General features: G+C 33.0%; 1 protein-coding gene across 6 annotated transcripts in view; it reads right to left on the reverse strand.

The window, feature by feature from the left end:
* Positions 1-696: 696 nt before the first annotated feature.
* LOC149776393 (protein white-like) overlaps positions 697-23,790 on the reverse strand; it is a 78,625-nt gene continuing 55,531 nt past the window's right edge. For all 6 annotated transcript variants that reach the window (XM_089940756.1, XM_089940754.1, XM_089940757.1 and 3 more), the window contains 7 exons: positions 19,154-19,246; positions 18,309-18,366; positions 15,714-15,791; positions 14,057-14,162; positions 10,737-10,837; positions 3,184-3,293; positions 697-2,772 (listed from right to left, as the gene is read on the reverse strand). In XM_089940756.1, the coding sequence (XP_089796882.1) occupies positions 2,668-2,772; positions 3,184-3,293; positions 10,737-10,837; positions 14,057-14,162; positions 15,714-15,791; positions 18,309-18,366; positions 19,154-19,246 (651 nt within the window). In that variant the 3' untranslated portion in view covers positions 697-2,667. The remainder of the gene's footprint in view (positions 2,773-3,183; positions 3,294-10,736; positions 10,838-14,056; positions 14,163-15,713; positions 15,792-18,308; positions 18,367-19,153; positions 19,247-23,790) is intronic.

Consider the following 23,790-nt stretch of genomic DNA (forward strand, 5'->3'; position numbering starts at 1 on the left):
TCACTTGCACTCAAGTGAATGTGTTTTCAAATAATGATTTTTATTTGCGAGATACTGTCATACAATAGACCTGGATATAAATTAATCTTGGCTATTTTGCACATAACACTGTGCCATGTGTGAATGGCAGTTCTTCAATATATTGGTTGATTATTTCCCCCTCGTTTTCAAAATCGTTTGCTTCAATTCTGGCCTTCACGAATTCATCACATGATTTTATTTTCTCCAAATATTGCTGGCTCATAGACATCTATGCACAAAGCACTATATTGTGTCACTTTAAAATTTGTTCCATTGTTTCAATTTATTTTCAAAATCGTGAACACATTTGAAAATGAACCCAAGTTTACTTCCATATCTCGGCCATCTTTGTATATTCAAAAAAAAAAAAAAGAAATCAGCTCACTTCACAGAATCCATAGTCAGCTTCCGATGTTGGCTTGATTTGCAATAAAATAACCTTTGTATTGTTATCTTTTACAAAAAAAAAATAACCAAAGTCGGCTTCTGAAATCGGCTTGCTTTGTAATAAAAATAACCTTTTGTCTTTGATGTCCTGTTGTTAGGTTAAAAAAAGAAGTTAACCGCTTGCTGCCAGTCGTGTTTATTCACCACCAGGGCTTCTATATGCTTGGCATATGTGGTTACAAAGGAGAATTGATGTTGAAAAAAGGAATAAATGATAACAACACAAGATTAGTTTCTTTCTTTTTATTATCAATTAAGTGTTTTATTTATCTGTTTTATTGCAACATGCAGTGGGGAGGAAAGCACAAATGCAATACAAATTTGTTTCGTTTCTTAAGTCTTAGAATATATGACCAAAGTGAAAAAATGTTTCACCATAAGTTCTGGGACAGGAAAAAAAAATTATTTTATCGTGTCCCAACATATGCGGTAAATACAGTACTAATTACACTTGTTATGTACATTTGATTTAATTTATATTTGATTTAATTTAATTGTTTGTAAGTTTTGAAATCTTTTTATTTTTAATTTCATTACATATCAAAATAATATAGTTTTCTTTACTAGGACCTTGATATTTTTTCAGAAAATAGTTTGACCTTGACTCTCCAGTTGTAAACATCTAAAGCTGACCTAGTTCCCAACTTGATTTAGAAATCAGTGAGGGAAGTAAACAACTTTTTTTTTGATTCTTGGAGTAAATGGATTGGTTTTTATCAAGGTCATACTGGGGCTATGTGATTTTTTATATGTAAACAGCCTCCATTTTGCAATTCTGGCCTTTCCGAAATTGGGCATTAGTTAGTTTTAGTAGTGATGCTTAGAAAAAGAGAGATCTCAGTTTAGCTTCCAAACAGTGGGACGTAAAGATGTTCATTTTGTTGCGACAGTTTGGAGTTATAATTTGTATTCAAATTATTTGGATTTTAAAAGATTAATTCTTTTTCCTGGAAATACTTGAGTGCTCGTACATAATTCTTGGACAAAGACTTTTATTTAAATTTTATTTGGAAATTCAAACACTGAAATATTATTGTCTGTGGAATTTAAAAAGAACCGTAGACACATCTGTACAATAAAGGCTACAGCATACATCATCGCCTTTCATTTTGGGATTTTCATTGGGGCTCAAACTTGAACTCATTAGAACTTTTCATTACTAGGACTTCTAAAATTTAATTCGTGGATTATTCTTGGATTATTACTGGATTTGATTCTTAAAACCGTAAGTTCTTATTATTTCATTTTTACAGTGTTTTTCCAGGGAAATAAATTATTTGTAAAAATTTTCAAAGCTTGTTGTTTTCAATCTTTTTTTCTTATTGTTTATTAGAGCCTAAACTTGTACCATAAGACACTTCAGTTGCCAAGTTTCTTAATCTTGTATATATGTTGTACCAATGCACAGTTCTTTGAAAAATGGTTAAACATGTATATGTAATTACTGTTGTAGGTAGTTAATGATGAACATCAGTTTAAGTTGATGCAACAATGAAACCCATCGATTTGTTCTCCCCACCCACCCCTATGTCCTGTAGGGTCAACAGAATAGAGATACAATATTTTCTTCAGTCATCTGACTGATCTCAATATTGGAATATATGTTATATAACATGGTGGCATTTTGTGGACCTTGACCATAATGTTACAGGGGTAGTGGGAATAATTATACATGTATTTTCATATTAATCCAGAGAGTGCATTCTCTCTATCTCTTGATGTAATTATTTATATAGTGATACCAGTGTCAAAACTAGGGCCTCAACCCTCACATCTCTACTTGTGTGTCTGTGATAATTAAAATAATAGCAGGCTATCACCTTATCTTTATCAAAAAAGTTTATAACGTGCCCCTTCTATCAACAAATCTACCTTGTCCCTTCTATCCATAAATCTACCTTCTATTTCAAATTATGTCTGACAAAAGAAAAAAAAAATATGAAACAAAGCATTTAATAGATTCTTTAGCAGAAGCTACATCTATATACACATGAATATATATGTTTACAATGAAGATAAAATGTTCTTAGTTTAAGATACAAAATGTTATTGCCTCCAATGAAGGATACTCATTTTTTGAGAAGGGCCTCACATAAATTAGAGTACTATATTAATTTTCTTCACGCCAGCTCTATTCACACACTATATACAAGTTATGTGATACAACTTAGAAGGTTCTTTCAAGCATTAAGCCAAATTCTAGGCTGTTGATCTACGAGCCTTAATGAACAGAATGATAAATGCCAGGACACGGAATGCAACCAGCAATGTTGCAAGGAGAGCAAAGTCCAAGTACCAGTTGTCCTGAAATAAGAATGGAATGAATAAATTGTTTGTCTGCAGCACTGATTTATAGCATCTCAGTACAATGTGCTTGTATGGTGCCAACAAAAGGCAGATGTTTGAAAAATGTCAAAATGAATTGCACAAAGAATCCAATTATTTATAATTCCTGCTGATTTTTAGGTTATACAGGATGTACTTCTCAATGCACTACTAGATGAATCAGACATACAACAAGGTGTACATTTAAAACAAATAATTTGACTTGAAAATATTATTCATAACCTTACATTCAGTCGAGGAACTTAAATACATTACTTTAATTCTACCTTCGAGTTGATATGTGCATAAGTTTGTATCATATTAAGTAGGTAATAATATGATATACATTGGAAAAGACATACTATTTCACCCCTACAGAGAGCTACCTACCTCATCAAAACTAAAATACTTCAGTACTTGTTCACCATTCCTGTATTGACAGCCATCCGCTCTATTTGGATTTGATGTAACACTGTCATTTTTACTGTCAGCTGGACAAGCTGAAAACAAATTTGACAATTTTCTTCATTTCTTGTCCGAAAAATCTTGATAGATCATCTGACCATTGTCCAAGCTACTGTCAAAGTAATTAAACATCTTGGATACCATGTGGCTGGTGTTTTTGCTCAAGCTCAATTTGATGTAATTGTTTTCTTTCTATGAAAGTTGACATTAAAAAAGCTAATGTTTCAGTAAACGTTATTATGGAAATAAACAGTGTGTTCTGCATAACCCTACAAACCTAATAAAGACCTCAATATGACAGATGATAGAAATCAATGTTGAAATGAATGATGTACTATGTGTAACATTGCAAACCCTATAAGGCCCTCAATATGTGATGTGATTTGGATTTTTAACGTAGCTTTAAAACAAAAATCAGTCATATTGCTACAATGTCTGCAGTGTGGCAGTTTATAGTGATGTATAGCACTTGGGTATCATGCCGCAGACATGTAGCATGATGTTCCACCAAGTCAGATTATCCTGATACCAGGCCAACCAGTCCTAACACTACCCTCTTAATGCTGAGCACCAAGCGAGGCAGCTGTTAGTACCATTTTTGCAAGTCTTTGGTATGACTCAGCCGTGGATCGAACCCATGACCTCCTGCATCCAAGGCGGACACTCTAACCACTAGGCCACTGCAGCAGTCCCCTCCAATATGACAGATGATAGAAACAAATGTTGAAATGCATCGTGTATTTTGTATAATCCTGAAATCCTTAAAAATACCTCAGTATGACAGATGATAGAAACCAATGTTGAAATGAATGGAGTAATCTGCATAACCCTGCAAACTCTAAAAAAGACCTGAAGGATGATAGTTTTTGATTTGTTAGATCAATTTAAGTAAGGTATATTAAAGCATCATTTATTGTGTTATTTTACTCAGAAAACATTTAGAAATGTGATCTAATGTGATAAAGGCAACATTTTTACCTAAAATATTCATGCAGTATGCTTTGGCATTATTGATTTCTAGTTAAGTTTTTCCAATGACATGGAAGGTCAATGACTTCATGCTTACACATAACTCGACATAATCTTTATACTTTATTGTCGTAATTCAAGTAGTGCTGGCAGTCACCTATCATACCATGAGTAGTGCACAAACTGACACGAAATAATGGGCAACAAACACAAGTGTCACCATTTGTGCTCTTTTTTTAACAAGGATTTTCAAGTAACTGAATATTCTATTTTTAATACTTTTATACTATTTGTTGTACTTTTCATTATGCTGTCACCATTGCCTTCACTGCATTTTTGTTTGCTGGATGACATTTCTAGATTATGTTAGCTAATGTTAAAGAGAAATAATGATCACATAGTCCTTTTGCATAAATAGTTTTGGTAGATTAAGGTAGTCTGGTTCCCTGATCAACTCCACTGAACATAATATGAAAAGCTAGACCTGGACCAAGCATGATCAAGCCAACATCTGGACACGACTGCAATGATCACAAATTTGTATATTTGTCAATGTTCTATAAGTCCATAATTTGTGAAACGATGAATGAAGATGTTGGCAATTAAGCTAAATTCAAAGGTGACTACATTTTTCCTTATTCAGAAAATCATCAACTGTGTTGCCCACTAATCAAGCTAGATCATTATGTTTTCCAACTGTCAAAACACTCCATAGCCATAAACAAAAAAGGTATGAAAGCTTAACTCCTGCATGTATCAAAAGCCCTATAATTAAATGGAAAGCTTTTTTTCCTGGGTATATCAAAAGCCTTAAAACTGAATAGAAAGCTTTAAAATCTCCTGAGCACATCAAAAACCCTATAACTGAATGATTGACACAAGGTCAGTAACACAGTACAGACATTACATCAGTCCCTCTCACTTTGGGGTCTGTGTCAAGCTGTGACAGGGTATGTTAGCTTTACAACAAAATATGTTAATCCATGGACCAAATTAATAAATTAGAAACAATAACTCTATTTTATAAACATCCTCTGTGAAAATTTTGGTAACTTTATCAAACACAAATTCACCCTCTGACCTTACCAAAATGGCCTTTAGTTCAGTGTTATGTATTTTTGCTGTAGTACATGAGGTTACTGTCAATTAATAATTAATTTTAAAAAGCCATACCATGGAATAAAATTGGGTAAAATTCCATAATATAGTTTTCTGAAAGAAAATATGTTTAACTATTTTCAAAGGAGTCCTGTTAATCATGGAAGGGTATTCTGGTAATTCCAATAATAAATCAGCCACAAATCCAGAACCAAAACTGACACATTTTCTGATAGATATATTATTTATGCATTATCAAAACTTTCTTGTTACAACTTGTTATACTTCATTTGAATGTATCAGTATTAAATTTCAGAATAACATGGACACCACATTGATTTTTGAGGACAAATGTCCCAAAGGAGCCATTAGAATGTCAGAATTTCTGGCTAAATCATACGCTGAAGGATATTTATAAAGAAATAATGCACAAGGAAATTTTCTGCACGATTAAAATTTAAGATTTATCAATGGCACTGTCCTGTCTCATAAATTATAAACTGGATTTCATTTATACTTCTAATAAAATTTAACTAACCATTTGAATTTTTATTTATTTGTATAAAGTTTAGAACAAAATTCTCTTGATGGGGACTAATGCATACTGGGAGAAAAGAGTGTCTGGAACATTTTTTTCTTTTAATAGCTTACAGTTGAAACATTTCCGATATTCTTCATCAGTAACAAGATTTTAAAAATTAGCTGCTGCAGCAGACATACTGGATGTCAGATTGGCACCATTTTTATTACGGACCAAGTAGACATCATTCCATGTCTTCTGGTGAGAACCCAATCAACAAGCTTTTCAGGACAGTCATATCAAATGTATGATTGCCAAGGAGAAATAATAAGAAGTAATTTGGTTAAAACCTCATGTTGATATGACCTTCCATTTAGGAGGAGCGTCAAAACCAAGATTTACAAGATGGCTGCCATGGTGTCCCTATTGGATATAATAATAATAATAATGACTACTTTGTATATCACCTAATCTTGAGAAGCTGTAAGTGCTTTACAACATTAGACAACACCTACAAGATAAAAACACATATAATAATATTATTACAAAAACAAACACCATGAAATTAGAAAAACATTAAAAAATAAAAAACATGCTGAGAATATTTCAGGTAGGAAACATTATTAGGTCCTTAAGTTTGTTCTTGCAGTCGAAATAAGTGAGATTTAGAGCCCTCTTGAATGTGATCATTGCATCTTTGTGTCTAAGTTCTGTGGGCAATTTATTCCATGTTGCTGGGCCCTGGTATGCAAAAGAATGCTGTCCATATGACTTTGTTTTCATAGTGGGAATAATGAGCATATGATTGTCAGAAGAGGAGCGTAAGTATCTTGCTGGTGTGTACACATGGGTAAGATCGGATAGGTATGTTGGACTAGAGTCCGACAGTGAAACGTAGCACAGAGAACAAATTTTGTGTTTGATTCTGGATTGAATGGATAGCCAGTGTAGGGTACAGAGTAGCAAGGAGGTGTGCTCTGACTGTGGTATTCTAAGTATGATCCGAGCAGCTGTGTTTTGAACTTTTTGAAGTTTTTGGAGTAGATATTGAGATGAACCAGACAGAATTGAGTTACAATAGTCCAGTCTTGAAAGTACTAATGAACACACAAGTGTTTTAGTAGCATCAACTGAAAGATATTTGCGAATTGAGCTGATGCGTCTCAGCTCAAGATATGCAGCCTTGCATATGTTCATGACATGTTGGTGCAATGTGAGAGTACTGTTCAGAGTAACACCTAGGTTTCGTACTGATTGTGTGAATTTAATGTTGGTGTTGCTGATATTTATTGTTTGAGGTAAAGGATGTGAATGAGAAAGCCTTTGTGTTGTGATCAGAATGGCCTCATTCATCTGCAGCTTGTTCCATGTCATCCATGATTTCACATCAGAGATGCACCTCTCTACACCTTGGATGGTAGCATCAACTTCAGTTGCGTGGCTAGACTTGTATATTTGGGTGTCATCAGCGATGCAGATGCACACTCTTTCCATTTAGAGCCAGCTGGATATCATATGACGTTTTCTGGTGAAAGCACAATACTATTTAGGCAAAATGGCAATACAAATGGCCATCAGATGGGCTTCATTTTCATATATGACCATCTACTGTATTTTACTGTGGATAATACACACTTTTTGAACCTAACTTTCTAATTTTCAGGAGGGAGTGTATCTTTTTTTAAATAGAACAACTAAACAAAGGTTTTTCCTAGATCATTTGTGAAATAATGAATTCATTGCACACAGCACTGTAACTATATTGTTTGCCATTTACTAGCCTTTTAAAGAAATAAATAATGCTTACCAACTTTATAGTTCTGTTCTTTAATTAATATGTTAATAAATATGTTTCATTTCCCTTCATTGTGTAGCATTTTCTTCTGTGAATTCAACCAGAAATACCTGTACATAACAACTGATAACTTGCTGTTCTAAAGTGGTGCAAAGTACTGCATTGATTAACGTACTTATACCATAAATGTCCAGAATTTGATAACAGTGTATCCAATGTATTTTTGTCATTTATTTATGAACAAATGAAATTTTTTAAAACATAATTCAAGCACTGTTAATGCACATCCAATGCACATTAAAAGAGCATCTGTTTTGCAAGTACGGTTTTGTCTGTTATGGTAACTGTTTCACCTATCATAAAACAAAATAATGTTTGAAATAAGAAGAAAAAAATTCCTTTAGAAAATAAACTTTGCTTTTAGTTTTATTTCTCATCTTAAATCACAGCAATTGGCATTTCTTTGCAATTATGCAGCAATCAATACTTCACTGACTCAGTGTGGTGCTTTCAAGGTAATCAGATGACTGTGCCAATTCAATATTCAATTTCTGTGTACCTATTACTTTTTTTCTTCATTTATTCTTGGCTGAATTTAAATATAATATTTAGAATTCAACCCATATTTAATGTTCCCATCAAAGGCACATTTAGGTGACATCATTTCGAGAATAAGGTTTGTCTGTTACTGTAACAATGACACATCATGAACAAAATAATAAATCAATCTATGAAATTTGGCAAATTCTTTTGTAAAACAAATTGGGTTTTTTTTGTTTTATTTTGCATATTAAATATCCGTATTCAATATTTCTTTGTGATTTTACAATGATAAACGCTTCATGGTATCAGTCCCAGTTAAAGCTTTCACGTGCTAAAAATATTTAATGCTTTGTCCAGGTAAATTTGTGTTGTGATGTGAGTTTGATTTTTAACGTAGCTTTAACAATTTTCCAGTCATATCGCTATGATGTCTGCAATGTGACAGTTTATAGTGATGTCTAGCACTGGGGCATCATGCCACAGACATGTAGCATGATGTCCCACCCAGTCAAATTATCCTGACACCGGGCCGACCAGTCCTAACACTAACCTCTTAATGCTGAGCGCCAAGCAAAGCAGCTGTTAGTACCATTTTTGTAAGTCTTTGGTATGACTCGGCCGGGGATCGAACCCACGACCTCCCGCATCCGAGGCGGATGCTCTAACCACTAGGCCACCAGAGCGGTTAGGTAAATTTGCAATCTATTTATTAATCTTGTGTTCAATCATAAACCTGAACAAATATTGTCCAAATAATGCCATGGGCCATGTAAGAAACTCATATTTTGCAAAAGACAAGTTTAACATTATTGCATGTGCATTATTAGCACAAGGTAACAATGCCAATGGGAGAGAGTTCAATGCAGAAAAAGTCTTCTGTTAAGGGAGTGGAGAAGAATGAAAGAAAGTCTGAAGGATGGGATAATGATAGTAAGCAAGCATGTGCCAAAAGAGTGAAGACAGGTTGAAGGTGAGAGCTATTATGCAGCAGCACTAGGAATATGACAGAAATGGACATGCAACAACTTTTCAAAAGTGATGACGAATAGGAATTTAAAGAATCTGATGTTATAGACTGAACTACATAATCAAGGCCAAGCTTAAAACACCTGCTATAAAATCTGAAAAATGTACTTTCAATATTGCCACTTTTCTCATTCTTTCTTTTATGATAGCTGTAAAAAAAATATTGGTTGTAACTGAGTTCCACACTAATAGGAGAGACCTGAGACACAGCCAAGCACTCATTTACTGAGATTGGTTCAAATGTCCTGTTACAAATTATGATCTATTGAGCACTATCTAAAATAGCTGATTGTTGTCACACTTCAAAAATGAGGTAAAATTATCAAGATTTTAAAATGTGTTATATCTCAATCGCATTATATGGTAGAACTAAGTTTTCCCCCTCATTCTGGGCCGAATAATCATAATGCAAGTTATACATCAGTGTACATTATATACATAAAAAAATATGGAAGACACTAGAAGTCTTTCAATGACAACCTCTTACTGATATGATCATACAATTCAGGTGAAGCATAAGAACATTATTTGAAGACAATCACTGTGGTGGCCAAATTGGATCTCAGACTGAGTGGTACCATTTTTATTTAGGACAAACTAAACATCTTTAGAAGTCTATTAGTAAAACAAAACATGCTAATGCACCCAACCATTCAGGTGGAATAGCGATAACAAGTCCAAAGATGGCAGCAGTGGCAGTCATATTGGATATGCCTTCAGAACCGTTTTTATTCATGAGCAACTAGACACCATTGGAAGCATTATCATGAAAACCCTATGTCAATATGACTTTCAGTTCAAAATTAGCAATAACATGATTTTTAAGATTGATGACATCTTGGTAATATAGGAATAATATCAGCACTATTTTCATTTAGCACCAACTAGAAATCAAAACAAGTATTTTAGTACAAACCCCATGTCAATATGCCCATCCATTCAGAAGGAGTTCATTTTTAACATGACCAGAGTGTTGGTCTTATTGGATGTAATTAAAGTGGCATCATTTGCATTTAGGACCAACTAGATGCCATAAAAAGTCTTCTGATCAAAACTGTCTAGAGAAGGAAAAATAAGATTTTACAGATGGCGGTCCTGGTAGCCATATTGTACATCAGATCAGCACCATTTTCATTTTGGTACAACTAGACTTTAAAAGAAGTCTTTAAGTAAAAACATCATTTGTCATATGACCATCCAATCTGGCAAAGCAGTGATTACAATATTTTCAAGATGGCTGCTGTAGTGGCCATAGTGTGATGTCAGAGTAGCACCATTTTCCTTTAGACCAAACTACACCAAAAATTAATGTGTGTGTGTGTGTGTGTGTGTGTGTGTGTGTGTGTGTGTGTAGTTGTATGGCAATCCTCCATGATATTTAAGAGAAATAGTGATAACACACATGTGCTCATGGATAGACAGATGACAGAAAGAAAGAAAATCATCCCATAGGTTCATCTGGTCTATGACCAGTAGTGCTAAAAAAGATTAGCAGTAGTAATATTAAAATTGGCATGAGTATCTCACCTATATGATCAATATGTTTCCATTGGTTGATGGCCAGTAACTCATTTGAATACTTAAACCATGACAAGTACTCCAGCCAAATGAAGTATTTTGGAACAGAGCTACAAGAAACCAAATGAAATACATCAGAGATGATAAAGACATTTTATCAAAATCATTTGTAAAAAAAAAATTTTCACTAAAATTCAATTGGCTATGTCATATATAAAAAGAAAACTATATGTTTAAAGTGCATTCTACCATTGTTTCTTATTCAGCTTATATTCACTGCTTTGAAAGCAATCACAAGAGAAACTAGAACTACAATGACTATATATATATATATATATATATATATATACACACACACACAAATGCATGTGCCATCATGTTATGACTGAATATTTAAAGTGCAATTTGGTCAGAATTTTTTAAAATTCTAATTGCATTTGAGATTTTTGCAGAGCTGACCTCTGACCCCCTCTCAGTGACCACAGGGATGTTTGACAGCCCTCTTTCAGGCAGTTAGAATCTGGTCAATCAGACACATGAACAGACTGACTTATACAAGATATCACAGTATCCATTGTTAATGCATGGAAATAACAAGTGATTAAAATCAAGCAGTGTTGTATTTAATCAGTTTACCTTCACACAAAAAATGAATTAAATGACTGTACATCTTAATGAATCTAGTAAGTAGATTTTACTACTTGACCTTTCACTTGCCATCTGTTAGTGACTAACAGTACATATCTTCAAATAAAATATATAAATTCATATACAAGTCCTCCTCAAAACTTAACCCTTTACCTCAGAGTGTATGGCTTTTGAGCCCTTCAATACACATGTAGCAAAGTTAACTATAAATAGAACAACTGTTACCTATTTGACTCCATACACAGGCCTGCCTGTTAATTGTTAAGTAGTGGAGTGTATGTTTAAGAGTAAAGACCAATCATTGTAGCTGTGTAATATTTTTCACAGAAGAATTTGTATGTGCTTTAAAATCTAGAGAGAACTCATTCACCGTCTAGTCAGTGAAGCCGCATGACCAACCGTATCTGCCATTTCTCATACTTGAAATTTACAAGTTCTTTGCGTCTACATCACAAAGTCATCTGAATTTGATAATTTATAAAAACTGCAACCTACATCAATATCAGAGCCTTTACCTAAGTTATTGAAGCTTTCATAGTTGTTACTGTTGTTGTAGAGTTTAAAGCCATTTTCAGTACAAGATAGGCTATACATGGAGGCCAAAATAAATGGTGGAGGAAGAACCAGGGAAAACCCCAGGAAGAATCACCGACCCACGAGAAGCTACTGGCAAGTTATCTCACATACCTACATTGGCTGAGCCCGAGACTTGAACCCACGAAGACAGAGGTGAGATGACAATGATCCGTAACGGTGAGCGCATTAGACCACTCAGTCACTCAGGGCCCCCTTCATAGTTGTGATTCTAAGTATGAAAAGTACTGAACGAAATCTGTAACCTCCATTATGGAGATTGGAGAATACGTCCCAGTTACTTTAAATAGCAGATTTTGATCGGAGCATAAACAGTGACTGTGATCTGATGTAATGGTCATTCACGGTAATGAATGAGGTATCTAATATGGGATTTTCCCCAAAGGTGGCACTAAGAAAACCTGCTAAAAATGGAAGATGTTTACAGCAGGTGTCAAAAGCTGCTTCCATGTGAATGGAGTAGAGGCGTCCAAAGGTGCTTGCATGAAGTAAAGGGTTAAATAGCATAGAGTAGTCATTATCTCTATGACTGATTCACTTAACAGTTTATGCTTTTTCCACTTAAATTTGATAACCATTCTTACTGATCATTTGGGACTGGTTCACTACGTTTTAATAGTCAGTGTTCCCACTAGCTATATTTAATACGGTATAGTACCGTTCCCTTTCAAAGTGCTCATTGGTAAAATATAGTCAATAAGAAATGCATTTAGATGTCTTTTTCGCTTACCATTTTTACCACTGGAGGGAGTACATGCCGATTCCAATAACATGCCCACAGATGAAATATTTAAGAACTTACTAGCCAGAAAAGGAGGTTCATGAAATCATGAAATCAGTAAAAGTGAGTACTTTTTTTAGGAATGCATGTTATGGTGACAAAATGTTTCAAATAATAAACAAATCCATTATTTAATTTTGGTGTATGTTAAAGTTGCATGCCAAAGTTGTATACTGATGTTGTATACTAGAGTTGTATACTGAGGTTGCATGCAAAAGTTGTATACTGAAGTTGTATACCAAAGTTTACAATGAAGGTGTATACTTATGTTGTATACCAATGTTGTACAATGAAGGTGTATACTTATGTTGTAAGCCAAAGTTGTACACTGAAGTTGTATACTTATGTTGTAAGCCAAAGTTGTACACTGAAGCACTGAAGTTGTATACTTATGTTGTAAGCCAAAGTTGTACACTGAAGTTGTATATTACCAATGTTGTATGCCAAAGTTGTACACCAAAGTTGTTTACCAAAGCTATATACTGATATATATATATATATATATATATATATATATATATATATATATATATAGAGAGAGAGAGAGAGAGAGAGAGAGAGAGAGAGATGTTGTATAAAGATGTTGTAGATGTTGTATGCTGAAGATATATAATGAATCTGTATACCAATGTTGTATAGTTAAGCTGTATGCCAATGTATAGTTAAGCTGTATGCCAATGTTGTATAGTTAAGCCATATGCCAAAATTGTATACTGACATTAATGTTTAAGAAAGTTAAATCCAGAATTCTCCATAGTATGATTTCAAGTTTTATAAATACTTAATATTAAAGAAAAACAATCACATACCAAGATCAGAAATTTGATCATTCTTACTAGCTAATTAAGATGTTATCTATAGTTTTTGTTATTTACCATTGCTCAACATAACATGAAGGTCAAGAATGGCACTTTCCATTGCTACTTATAATACACCAAAGTATACATACACAAAATGTGGCCAAGTTCATGTTCATAATTTGTACCATGGTAAAAATTGAAATTATTTTATACAAAAAAAATAAAAGATGAAAATTATTTGTATGCTTTTTTTTGTATTATCTTTATGAACCAGTACAACACGCAAGGTGTTGTGAGGTGGTGCTTGACTGTGATATCCTCCCCCCCCCCTCTGGTATAACTCTATCTTTCAGTTCTAGTTGGAAAATGGATAGCGGATCTGCAAAGAATTAAGGAACAAAAGGATTCTTATCCTGTGATACTTGAACTTGAGCCATATTCTATATATTCACCTTGTTAAGCAAGAAAATAAAACATTTTATTGAAATAAAATATACACTACATACCCTGCATTCAGAAAGAATCCTCCAAACATAAGAAGGGGCACCATCAGTGGAGGGCCAATAGCTAGGGCCATATTAACAGAGTTTGCTATTGTAGATATAAGGTACCCTGAAAAACAGGCATGAAAATAAAAACATAATATCATGATTATTATTACAGTGAAATGTGAACAACATGTAAGGATCTTGTGCAATGCTGGAGTATGTGACTTTTTGAAAAAAATACGGTTTTGTTTTTAGCTCAGCATCCATGCAATCCAAACTCACTTCATATGGGATGGTGTGATCTTCTTGCAATTCTCTAAGCTGAATATCTATCATCAAGTAAGAAAACTATAAGAAACAAATGCCCTGTTACTAACTGTCCATTAAAATGTATCTGAATGAATATAAAAATTCACTAAAATTTACAATGGTTGAAGATCTCTGACCCCTCTTATAATCTTTTTTTTATGTATATCTATAATGTGGGTGTTTAACTTTTGTCATATATTGCAGATTGTAAGGGTAATTTATTAAGAACATATTAAATTGCTAACTTTTGTTCATGATTGTGAGTTGTTCTTTAAAATAATATTTGTAAATATGCTTACTTACATGGTCTTTTGACCATGGAAGCTTCTAGAAGTAAAAAAAAATGACCCTCATCCTTATTTATAGCTGGTCATCTTATTGCATCAGAGGTTTTTGTATAAGGCTAAAGTTGCAAACAAGGTCTTTATTATTATTTTAATATTAATCGTTGTTGAATAAATTTCTTTTTTCTTTAAATTACAAACAAATTCAGCCAAACTGGCTGATAAAATGATGGAATAGGGCTTGGACTTTTTTTTATATGGGTTCTTTTCCACTGAGTGCATCTATTAATATAGGACACAAGCAGCTATACTTCAATTCCCACTGACTGCAACATTAATATTTAGTCTATTTACTATACTTTATGGTTAGACACACAACTCATGCTAGAAATAGTCTAACCTAAAACAAACTTTTAAATGATAAAAATTATATAAGGCACTGCTCATCTTTTAGCAAAATTCCCCTGCAGGTGCCACAACATAAATCTGGTCTCATTAAATCCCTCTCATTATATCTAGTATTACTGATGCAGTGGCAGCAATAAAATGAAAACAAGCTTTCTCACATACCCATAAAGGACGAGTTAAGACTCAAACCAATGTGGACAAAGGTGAGATGTGACTGATCAGTAAAGGCAAGTGCCTTAGACCACTCAGCCACCTGGATTCCTAGAGCTCCAAGTACAGCTAAAGATACAAGTTAAATATAATCAGCATTGAACACATCCAAGCACTTGTAGAGATTAGAACTGATAGCAAATCAAATGAAAATGTGGATACGAGAGTGTTCACAAATAACTTGGCATCCAATTACTGTACAAGTCAAACAAGGGTAATAACTCTTTATGATAGCCAAATCAGCTTTCACAGAATTCTTCTGAAATATTGTTTAGATGAAATTTAACAGCATATTGAAATAAAATGAAAAATGTATGCGAGAGCTTTGACTGATGGATGAAAACCAATCTTTTCTATGGCAAGGGACAAAAAGTACTACCTGGAAAATGCCATGTTCTATGAATCCACTCAATGTCTGGCAATGTTAGACAACATGAGCTTAATATACAGTAGTATAAACTTACCAAAAGAAACACAAATATTGGCCACCAATAACAGTATCCCTGCACAAATCAAAAATGCTTCAGCCGAGTCGTAGAGACCTATAAATACATTGCAGATCAGAAAATAGAGAAATGTAACATTAAAGAGAACAGTACATTTAAAATTTTGAAAGTATTGACATGTATTGGATATTCCTTTCATTTCAGAGAGTAAATGTTTGGGATAGATTTCATGTATACTTCAACCCATGAGTAATTATCACTCTAACATAGCAAAGGTCCTTTTTCTTCTTTGGTAATTTAAAAACTCAATAAACAATTATCCCTCTACCATGATAGGGGACTTTTTCTTCTTTAGTAATTTAAAAACTCAATAAACAATTATCCCTCTATCATGACAAAAGCCCCTTTACTTTAGTAATTTAAAAACTCAATAAACAATTATCCCTCTATCATGACAAAAGCCCCTTTACTTTAGTAATTTAAAAACTCAATAAACAATTATCCTTCTGTCATGACAAAAGCCCTTTACTTTAATAATTTAAAAGCTCAATAAACATTTATCCCTCTACCATGACAAAGGCCTCTTTACTTTAGTAATTTAAAAACTTTATAAAAAAACAATTATCCCTCTAGCATGATAGGGGACTTTTTCTTCTTTAGTAATTTAAAAATTCAATAAACAATTATCCCTCTATCATGACAAAAGCCCCTTTACTTTAGTAATTTAAAAATTCAATAAACAATTATCCCTCTATCATGACAAAAGCCCCTTTACTTTAGTAATTTAAAAACTCAATAAACAAGTATCCCTCTATCATAACAAATGCTCCTTTACTTTAGTAATTTAAAAACTCAATAAACAATTTTCCCTCTATCATGACAAAGGTCCTTTTCTTCTTTAGTAATTTAAAAGGTCAATAAACAATTATCCATCATGACAGGGGCCCTTTTTTTCTTTAGTAATTTATAAACTCAATAAACAATTATCCCTCTAACATGACAAAGGTCCTTTTCTTCTTTAGTAATTTAAAAATTAAATAAACAATTATCCCTTTACCATGACAAGGGTCCCTTTTCTTCTTTAGTAATTTAAATACTTAATAAACAAACATTCTTCTATTAAGACAACAGCACCCGTTTTCTTCATTCATAATTTAAAATTAAATGAACAATTATCCCTGTTTCAACACAAGACCCCTTTTCTTCATTAATAAGTTAGAGAGACCTAATGAACAATTATCCATCTAGCAAGACAATAAGACCCATTTCCTTCACTGAACATTTAAATACAAATAATATCATTTTCTAATAAACAAAAAAAATTATACTTATACAAATAAATTCAGAGAATTTAATTTCAGAACATTTTTTCATTATATAAACAGTAAATTATCGAATTTTCTAAGGCAGAGAAATTAACCATCATAACAAGAAATGTGTCCATTCTGACAAAGATACCCTCCCAATACAATGCAACTAAAGAGAAAAGTTCTGAGAGTCCAGTAAGGACAGTAGCATCATTAGATTTTCCCAGAAAATATTTAAAATGAAACCTGATCTAGATCTTCTTTATATAAAGCTTTATACCAAATTAGGTTTGAATTCATCAAGTCTTTCAAACATTACTGAGCTGAAATTAAAGAGCAAAATTTTAACTTAATAAAGGGTCATAACTCCAAAGCTATTGGCTGTGAAAAAGCCAAACTAAACCTGAACAAATGCTGAAATGGACCTTAAGTATTTCTAATGTAAAGCATCTTGAAAATTGAAGGTCCAAGTTCTAAGTAAAACATAGGCCATAATTCCTTAAAATTTGGCTCAGAATAAAAATTAATCTAACATTTCTTGAATGTAATGCTTTATACCAAACGTTATTGAGAGAAAATGAAGGGGAAGGTTCAGTGGCCATTATTCTATCAGTGTGTGTGATTTTTAGTTTTAAAGTAACCATAACAATTTGAGTGATATCACTTTAATGTCTGCAGTGTGGCAGTATATAGTGATGTCTAGCACTGGGACATCATGCCGCAGACATGTAGCATGATGTCCCACCTAGTCACATTATCCTGACACCAGGCTGACCTGAGTCCTAACAGTAACCTCTTAATGCTGGATGCCAAATGAGGCAGCTGCTAGTGCCATTTTTAAAAGTCTTTGATATGATTCAGCCTGGGTTCAAACCCATGACCTCCAGCATCCGAGGCAGATGCTCTAACTGCCCAGATCATTGAGTGGTGTTAAGTCTATCAAATGTGCCAAATAATAATGAAAATCAAATTTATACTACATGTAGTACTTCCTAATGTTTAAAACTTCATGCCAAATTTGTTTTCATTCCCTGCCATCATTCAGAAGTTACTGAGCAGAAATTAAATTTGCAGTATGGGACATGAGGGCATAAATGGGTAGTACTATATCACCATCCATTCAATTTTGAACACTGTAAGGTAGAAAACAACATAGTTTTGGAGATACGAGCTACTGGGAATATCTGCGGATAAGTCCCACAAAATTTTCCATCCAAACTAAGGCTTGACAAATATTTGATAATCATAATGATAGAAATACAACCCATTTTATTTTTTTGAACAAGTAACAGGACAATGCACTTACCAACCATCCAGTAGTCAATACAAACAAGAATGAAAGGAATTATGATGAATGTTGGTAGCTAAAAAGAAAAATGAGAAATAAATCTAATTAGAAAACACATTTCAATACCATTTTCAGCATCAATCTGGAAAACAAACTTCAAATATAATGTGTTTAGGGCATTCAATTTCAATTTGACTAAAATGGCTTCTTTCATGATATCTATTCTCCAAAAAGTCTGGAGGTGCCTTAGGTAATGGAAGGTAGAACTTTCAATGACCTGTTATAATTAAACAAAAAACTAGCCACAAAACAACAATCATCACCAAAAAGGACGAGTACCATTCTTGTTTCAGTGCAATCAAATTAGCAGAAATTTCTTTTCTATGCAAGGCCTTTAGAGTAACCATTCATAAATCTAACAGACTCTAACTAAAATGCATACCTCTGTATGCATCATAAACACCAATTATTCAGAAACATTAAAAACAGAAAAACTAAAAGTCAGAAATTTCATGTCATATATCTCCAGTTTACAATATGTTCATTAAAAAGTATACCACTGAGACAAACCATTAATACCAGCAGGTGTGAAAAGAGACATTCAGTCATGGTCCTTTCACACACATGCAACACTCAACAGCCATGCAAAGGGAGATAACTTTTCAGGAGCAGAGACAGTTATCAAAAAAAAGTGTTCCTAAGAAGAGAATTTTGCAGAAAATTTACATGCAATTTGAATGCATTGTATTTCATTGTCATTAACCTTCAGGAATTATTTATCCTTAAGCTGTATGGTATACAAAGGTAGAATCTCCTACGATTCTGGTCAGATTTATAATACATTATTTGAAATGGATGCTTACCTCTGCCAGCATTTTTGATAGAAAATAACTATCCACTCGATAGAGTCCAATGCCATACTCTCTGAGAAAGATGGGCAACTCTATGGGAAAAGCCTGCAAAGTTTAGATAAAATATTTGTACACATTTGCCAAAAACACATGATTTTCATTAATCCCATTCTTAAGGAACCACTGGTATCTTTTGCAGAATCTTAAATATACAGAACCTCCATGATAGCTTAATCTCTTGAATTACTTAATAATTGTGAATAATTTATACATACACAATAACAACTTAAGAATATTGCAAAATGAGACTGTATCAGTTTAACTGAGACTGAATTCTTATCCAAAAAGCACCTAATATAATGATAAAGTTATTCCATAACTTTAAGTTTATTTACACCACATGGCTGATGTTCTTCCACCCCTAACTTGTCTTTTCATCACTGGTCAAAATGAGTCACATGACCATACTCTGTCAATTAACCTACTTGTGTTGCTGTGCTTAAAAAAAATCAGCCCAAGCAAATGAAGACCCTGTCAGTAGGAATCAAAGTACTGAAAACACTAATGGCTTGGAGAGTCAAAATTATGCTTATTTACAAAAGATTAATTGGAATAATTTGACTCCAGAGATTTGCTGTTCATGACCCATATTACTACTGCCAACATAGCTACAAAATAATCTTATATAATATTTTTCTATATTTTATTTTCTTTCTATGTCACAAAAGATTTAAGAAAAGATTGTGATTTTTTTTTAAAACCATTTCCTACAATTGTTTCAAGTATTACCTGGGGATATATCATCCATTGGATTGAACCACCCATTCAAAATTTTCCATATGGACTGGATATGGAATCCATACAGACTTTGACAGGAATATCCATATGGACATTTTTATTCTATAGCTGAACCAATCTTATGGATTTCTGTGTATCAGTGTGGAAATATTATGGATTCCTTATGGAAAATCCCATAGAATATGCAAATTAGTCCATATCTGTAGGTTGTCCATATGGAATAAAATTAAAATTCGATATGGAATTTGGCAATAATCCATATGGAATTTGGCAATAATCTATGTGGAATTTGGCATTAGTCCATATGGAATTTGTGAATAGTCCACACTGAATTGGGAAATATACCATATGGAATTTGTAAATGGTCCATATGAAATTTGTAAATAGTTCATATGGAATTTGGTAATAGTCCATCCCGTACAAAATTTTCCAGGCCTACTTAAGGCAGATTTCAGACAGATTTTTAAAGTGCTTTCTGCCTAAACAATAAAAAATCTGCTTCAGATTTCTATTAAACTGCCTAATGATTCTCAGACATTTTTGGAAATCAATGATAAATATTCACAATAATTTTCAAAATGGATCATAAATTGTATTTTGACAGACATTAACAAATAAGATTTAGGTGTTTCTTGTCCTCATTTTCTTTCTTGCATTCAAAACCTAATCCATGATGGCATCACTTAAGTCTTTTTCATTTCAATGAAAAGTCTGGTGAGATTGCACAAATATTTCAACCAAAACTTTCATTGCAACTGTGGTGAGATCTCGCTAAAATTTCACTGAAATATTTTTGAGGTTTCAATTTAACTAAAACTTTTGCGAGATTTCACTATAATTCTGATCATTATATAGTACTTCACTGAAGTTTCAGTAGTTTTTCAGGCATTTCAGAAGGTTTCAAATAAATAATGGATATGAATTAAACAGAACTTTATTAACCAAGGTGATATTTAAGTGTGCATGAAAAAAAAACCATACAGATGTTGTAATTATATGACATCCAAGGCAAAAGTTAATAATAATAATAATAATAATAATAATAATAATAAAGACTTTATTCAGAGATGGTAAGTCAATTAGTTACAGAACTAATCTAACTAGAGGCTGACTATCTGTTATGTACAGTATATACATTATATACAACATGATGTGAAGAATCTGGCTTGACACTAAATAATTAAGTGATTTTAAAAATCAAAGTCTCAAGCCTGGAACATATGCACAGGCATCTGTAAACACATACACATATATAAAATATAAAATATTAATCTGCAGTGAAAAATTCAAATGTGAAAATACTGCAAAATTACAGAAAAGCATCCATATAAGACATTGATTATGAAAAGAAGAAATGCGAGAAGCCTGTCTTATGTCACATGTACTGCAGACTTGATTTTTGATTAATGTACAAACTATGATGCTGTTGTGGTCTCTTGAATTAGTCCTTGTTCCATAAGCAGCCATGACAAATGTTTATCATGATATAATTACTCTTTTTTTTAACACCGAATTCTAACACACCTAGAATATTTTGACAATATACACAATAATGCCTCACGATATTGAAAGATGATTCTACTTGTGGGCCATGAAATTTTTTCACAAAGATATGACTATCTTTGATAGACATGGGTATCTGGCAACAATTCCCACAAGTGACCTATACACTGTCCCTCCTTAAATTCTGGAAGTTAATCAGTCTGGAGTTATATATAACTTCAAAATCATCTGGTTCAATTCCTTTTCCTATTTAGCATTTTAGCCGCTACTGTAAAGCTCTTTATGGCACAAAAAGCAAAATGCTAGTCATGGCATTCAGTTTTCATACAGATTGACCAATTACGTTCCCATCGACTTTGCATTCAAGCTATTCTCATTGCCACAAATTTTTTAAATAGTTATTCAATCTCGTATCCCGCTCGAAATTTGAATCACCATGTTTAGCAAGCATATTCATTCCCGTCAATTTAAGTTATGCAATGATTCATTGGGCAAGTACAAAATTTTGACCAATCAGAAAGCTCGTTACAGCAATCATCTGTTAAATAATAAACGGAACAAATACTTATTAGAAAGCTCGATGTGGAATGGGACCAGATAGAGTGATATTATTTTAAAAAAGTTTCAGAGACTATATTAAAAAAAAGAGTCCACATTGAGGTCAATCAAGATTCAGGTCAGGAGAAAAGCAAAATTCTGTTTTAAAATGGAAAACAAGAAGAAAACTTGTTTGAGGGCAGTTAAATGCATCTGAAGTTAAACAAAAATACAGCAACAACAACAAAAAATTTGAAAGAAAAATATAACAAGGAAAGATGTAGAAAGAAGTTATTGTGCCCAAAATAAACAATAAAATTACAGCTATCAGAAACAGGAAGTATAAATGCTGCTGAAAATCATTCAAATTGTACAAAAAACAAAAAACAATTTTTATTATATCTTACTGATATTTTTTTATTGAAATGTTAGTGATATTACAATCACAAAATATCACTATATTTTCTGAATTTTTGACAAACTCTCAATGAAATTGCAATCACAAATTCCCACTGACATTTTCAGAAATGTTGGCAGAGTCAGTGAAATTTCAATCACAAAATTTCACTGATATTTTTAGAAATTTTGGTAAAATCTAATATACCATAGCTTTAGTGAAAACAAGGACATTTGAGTGAATGTCAAAAAATGTTTACTGTGATTTTGATTATGAGTATATATTCATCCTTCCACATCAGTTACACTGACATCTACATGTACTCTAACTCCCACCAATATTTCTATTTGAATCAGATAGTCTAGGTTATTCATTTTCCATGATGCGTTAACACATGAGCCTGCTTTCAAGATGGGAAAAAGTGTTTATGGATCAAAGTTGCAACTTTATTCCATATGGAATTTTCACTTGCTCTGAAGTACTTATGGAACTGATATGGAATAAATTGTCTGATTTCATAATTTTTTCAGTCCATATATCTTCCATATGGATTCCTGAAGTATTCCATACGGAATCCCTGAGAAATTCTGTACAGGCATTTACCTAAATATGAGTTGTTTCACTTGACATACACAGTGAACAGGCAAGACCATTAGATCTATACTTTGCTACTGATTTCAGTAAGACTATGAAGTTTGTTACTTTTATTAGTAAAACAAGCTACATTTTGGTAAATACGAATGAACATTATGCCATGGGCAAAATGGGATTGAAATCCTACCACATCTCAGAAATAGTAAGTCACTGTGACGTGATAGCAGGTATGACATTTTGTTCAGATGGTCCACAATGGTCCTCAGCCATACTTCCACAGGAAAATATGAAGGTACTAATATGGAAAGAGATAATGCAAATTCACTAATTTTTTGTAGGTATCAATTTTTGTGGTTTTGTGAAAAATGATGTTATTATCAATACTTAAATTCATGCATTGAGGAAGGAGTCCTACTGTTTCCAGAGATGAATCCTATTTATGATGACAAAATCCACAAATGAACAACGGACTCTAAAAATGCTTGAACATCCATCTTAATCTATGATAACGATTGACAGAAGCACAGAAATAAGGACACACATTCAGATGTCAAAGTGACTGCTGTCAACCTTCTGCCAAAGCAGGGTTGACAAAAATTGTGAATTCACAGTAGTTACAGTCAACAGTGGGCTAAATTAGTTGCATGGTTTGTTAGCAACCCAATGCAGAATGAAATATCTGAGTCAATGGAAAACCTACTTTCGTATTGCAAGCAAAAGAGTCTTGCAAGGTAAGCTTCTGTATTGAGTCACTGACACACCATGTAATTAATAAAACACAAAGTCCTAAACAAAGCAAAAGTGTCTCTATAAAGTGACA

The sequence above is a fragment of the Sinohyriopsis cumingii genome, chromosome 18 (genome assembly GCF_028554795.1).
Source record: "Sinohyriopsis cumingii isolate HCF-2022 chromosome 18, ASM2855479v2, whole genome shotgun sequence".
In the NCBI taxonomy this organism is placed as follows: domain Eukaryota; kingdom Metazoa; phylum Mollusca; class Bivalvia; order Unionida; family Unionidae; genus Sinohyriopsis; species Sinohyriopsis cumingii.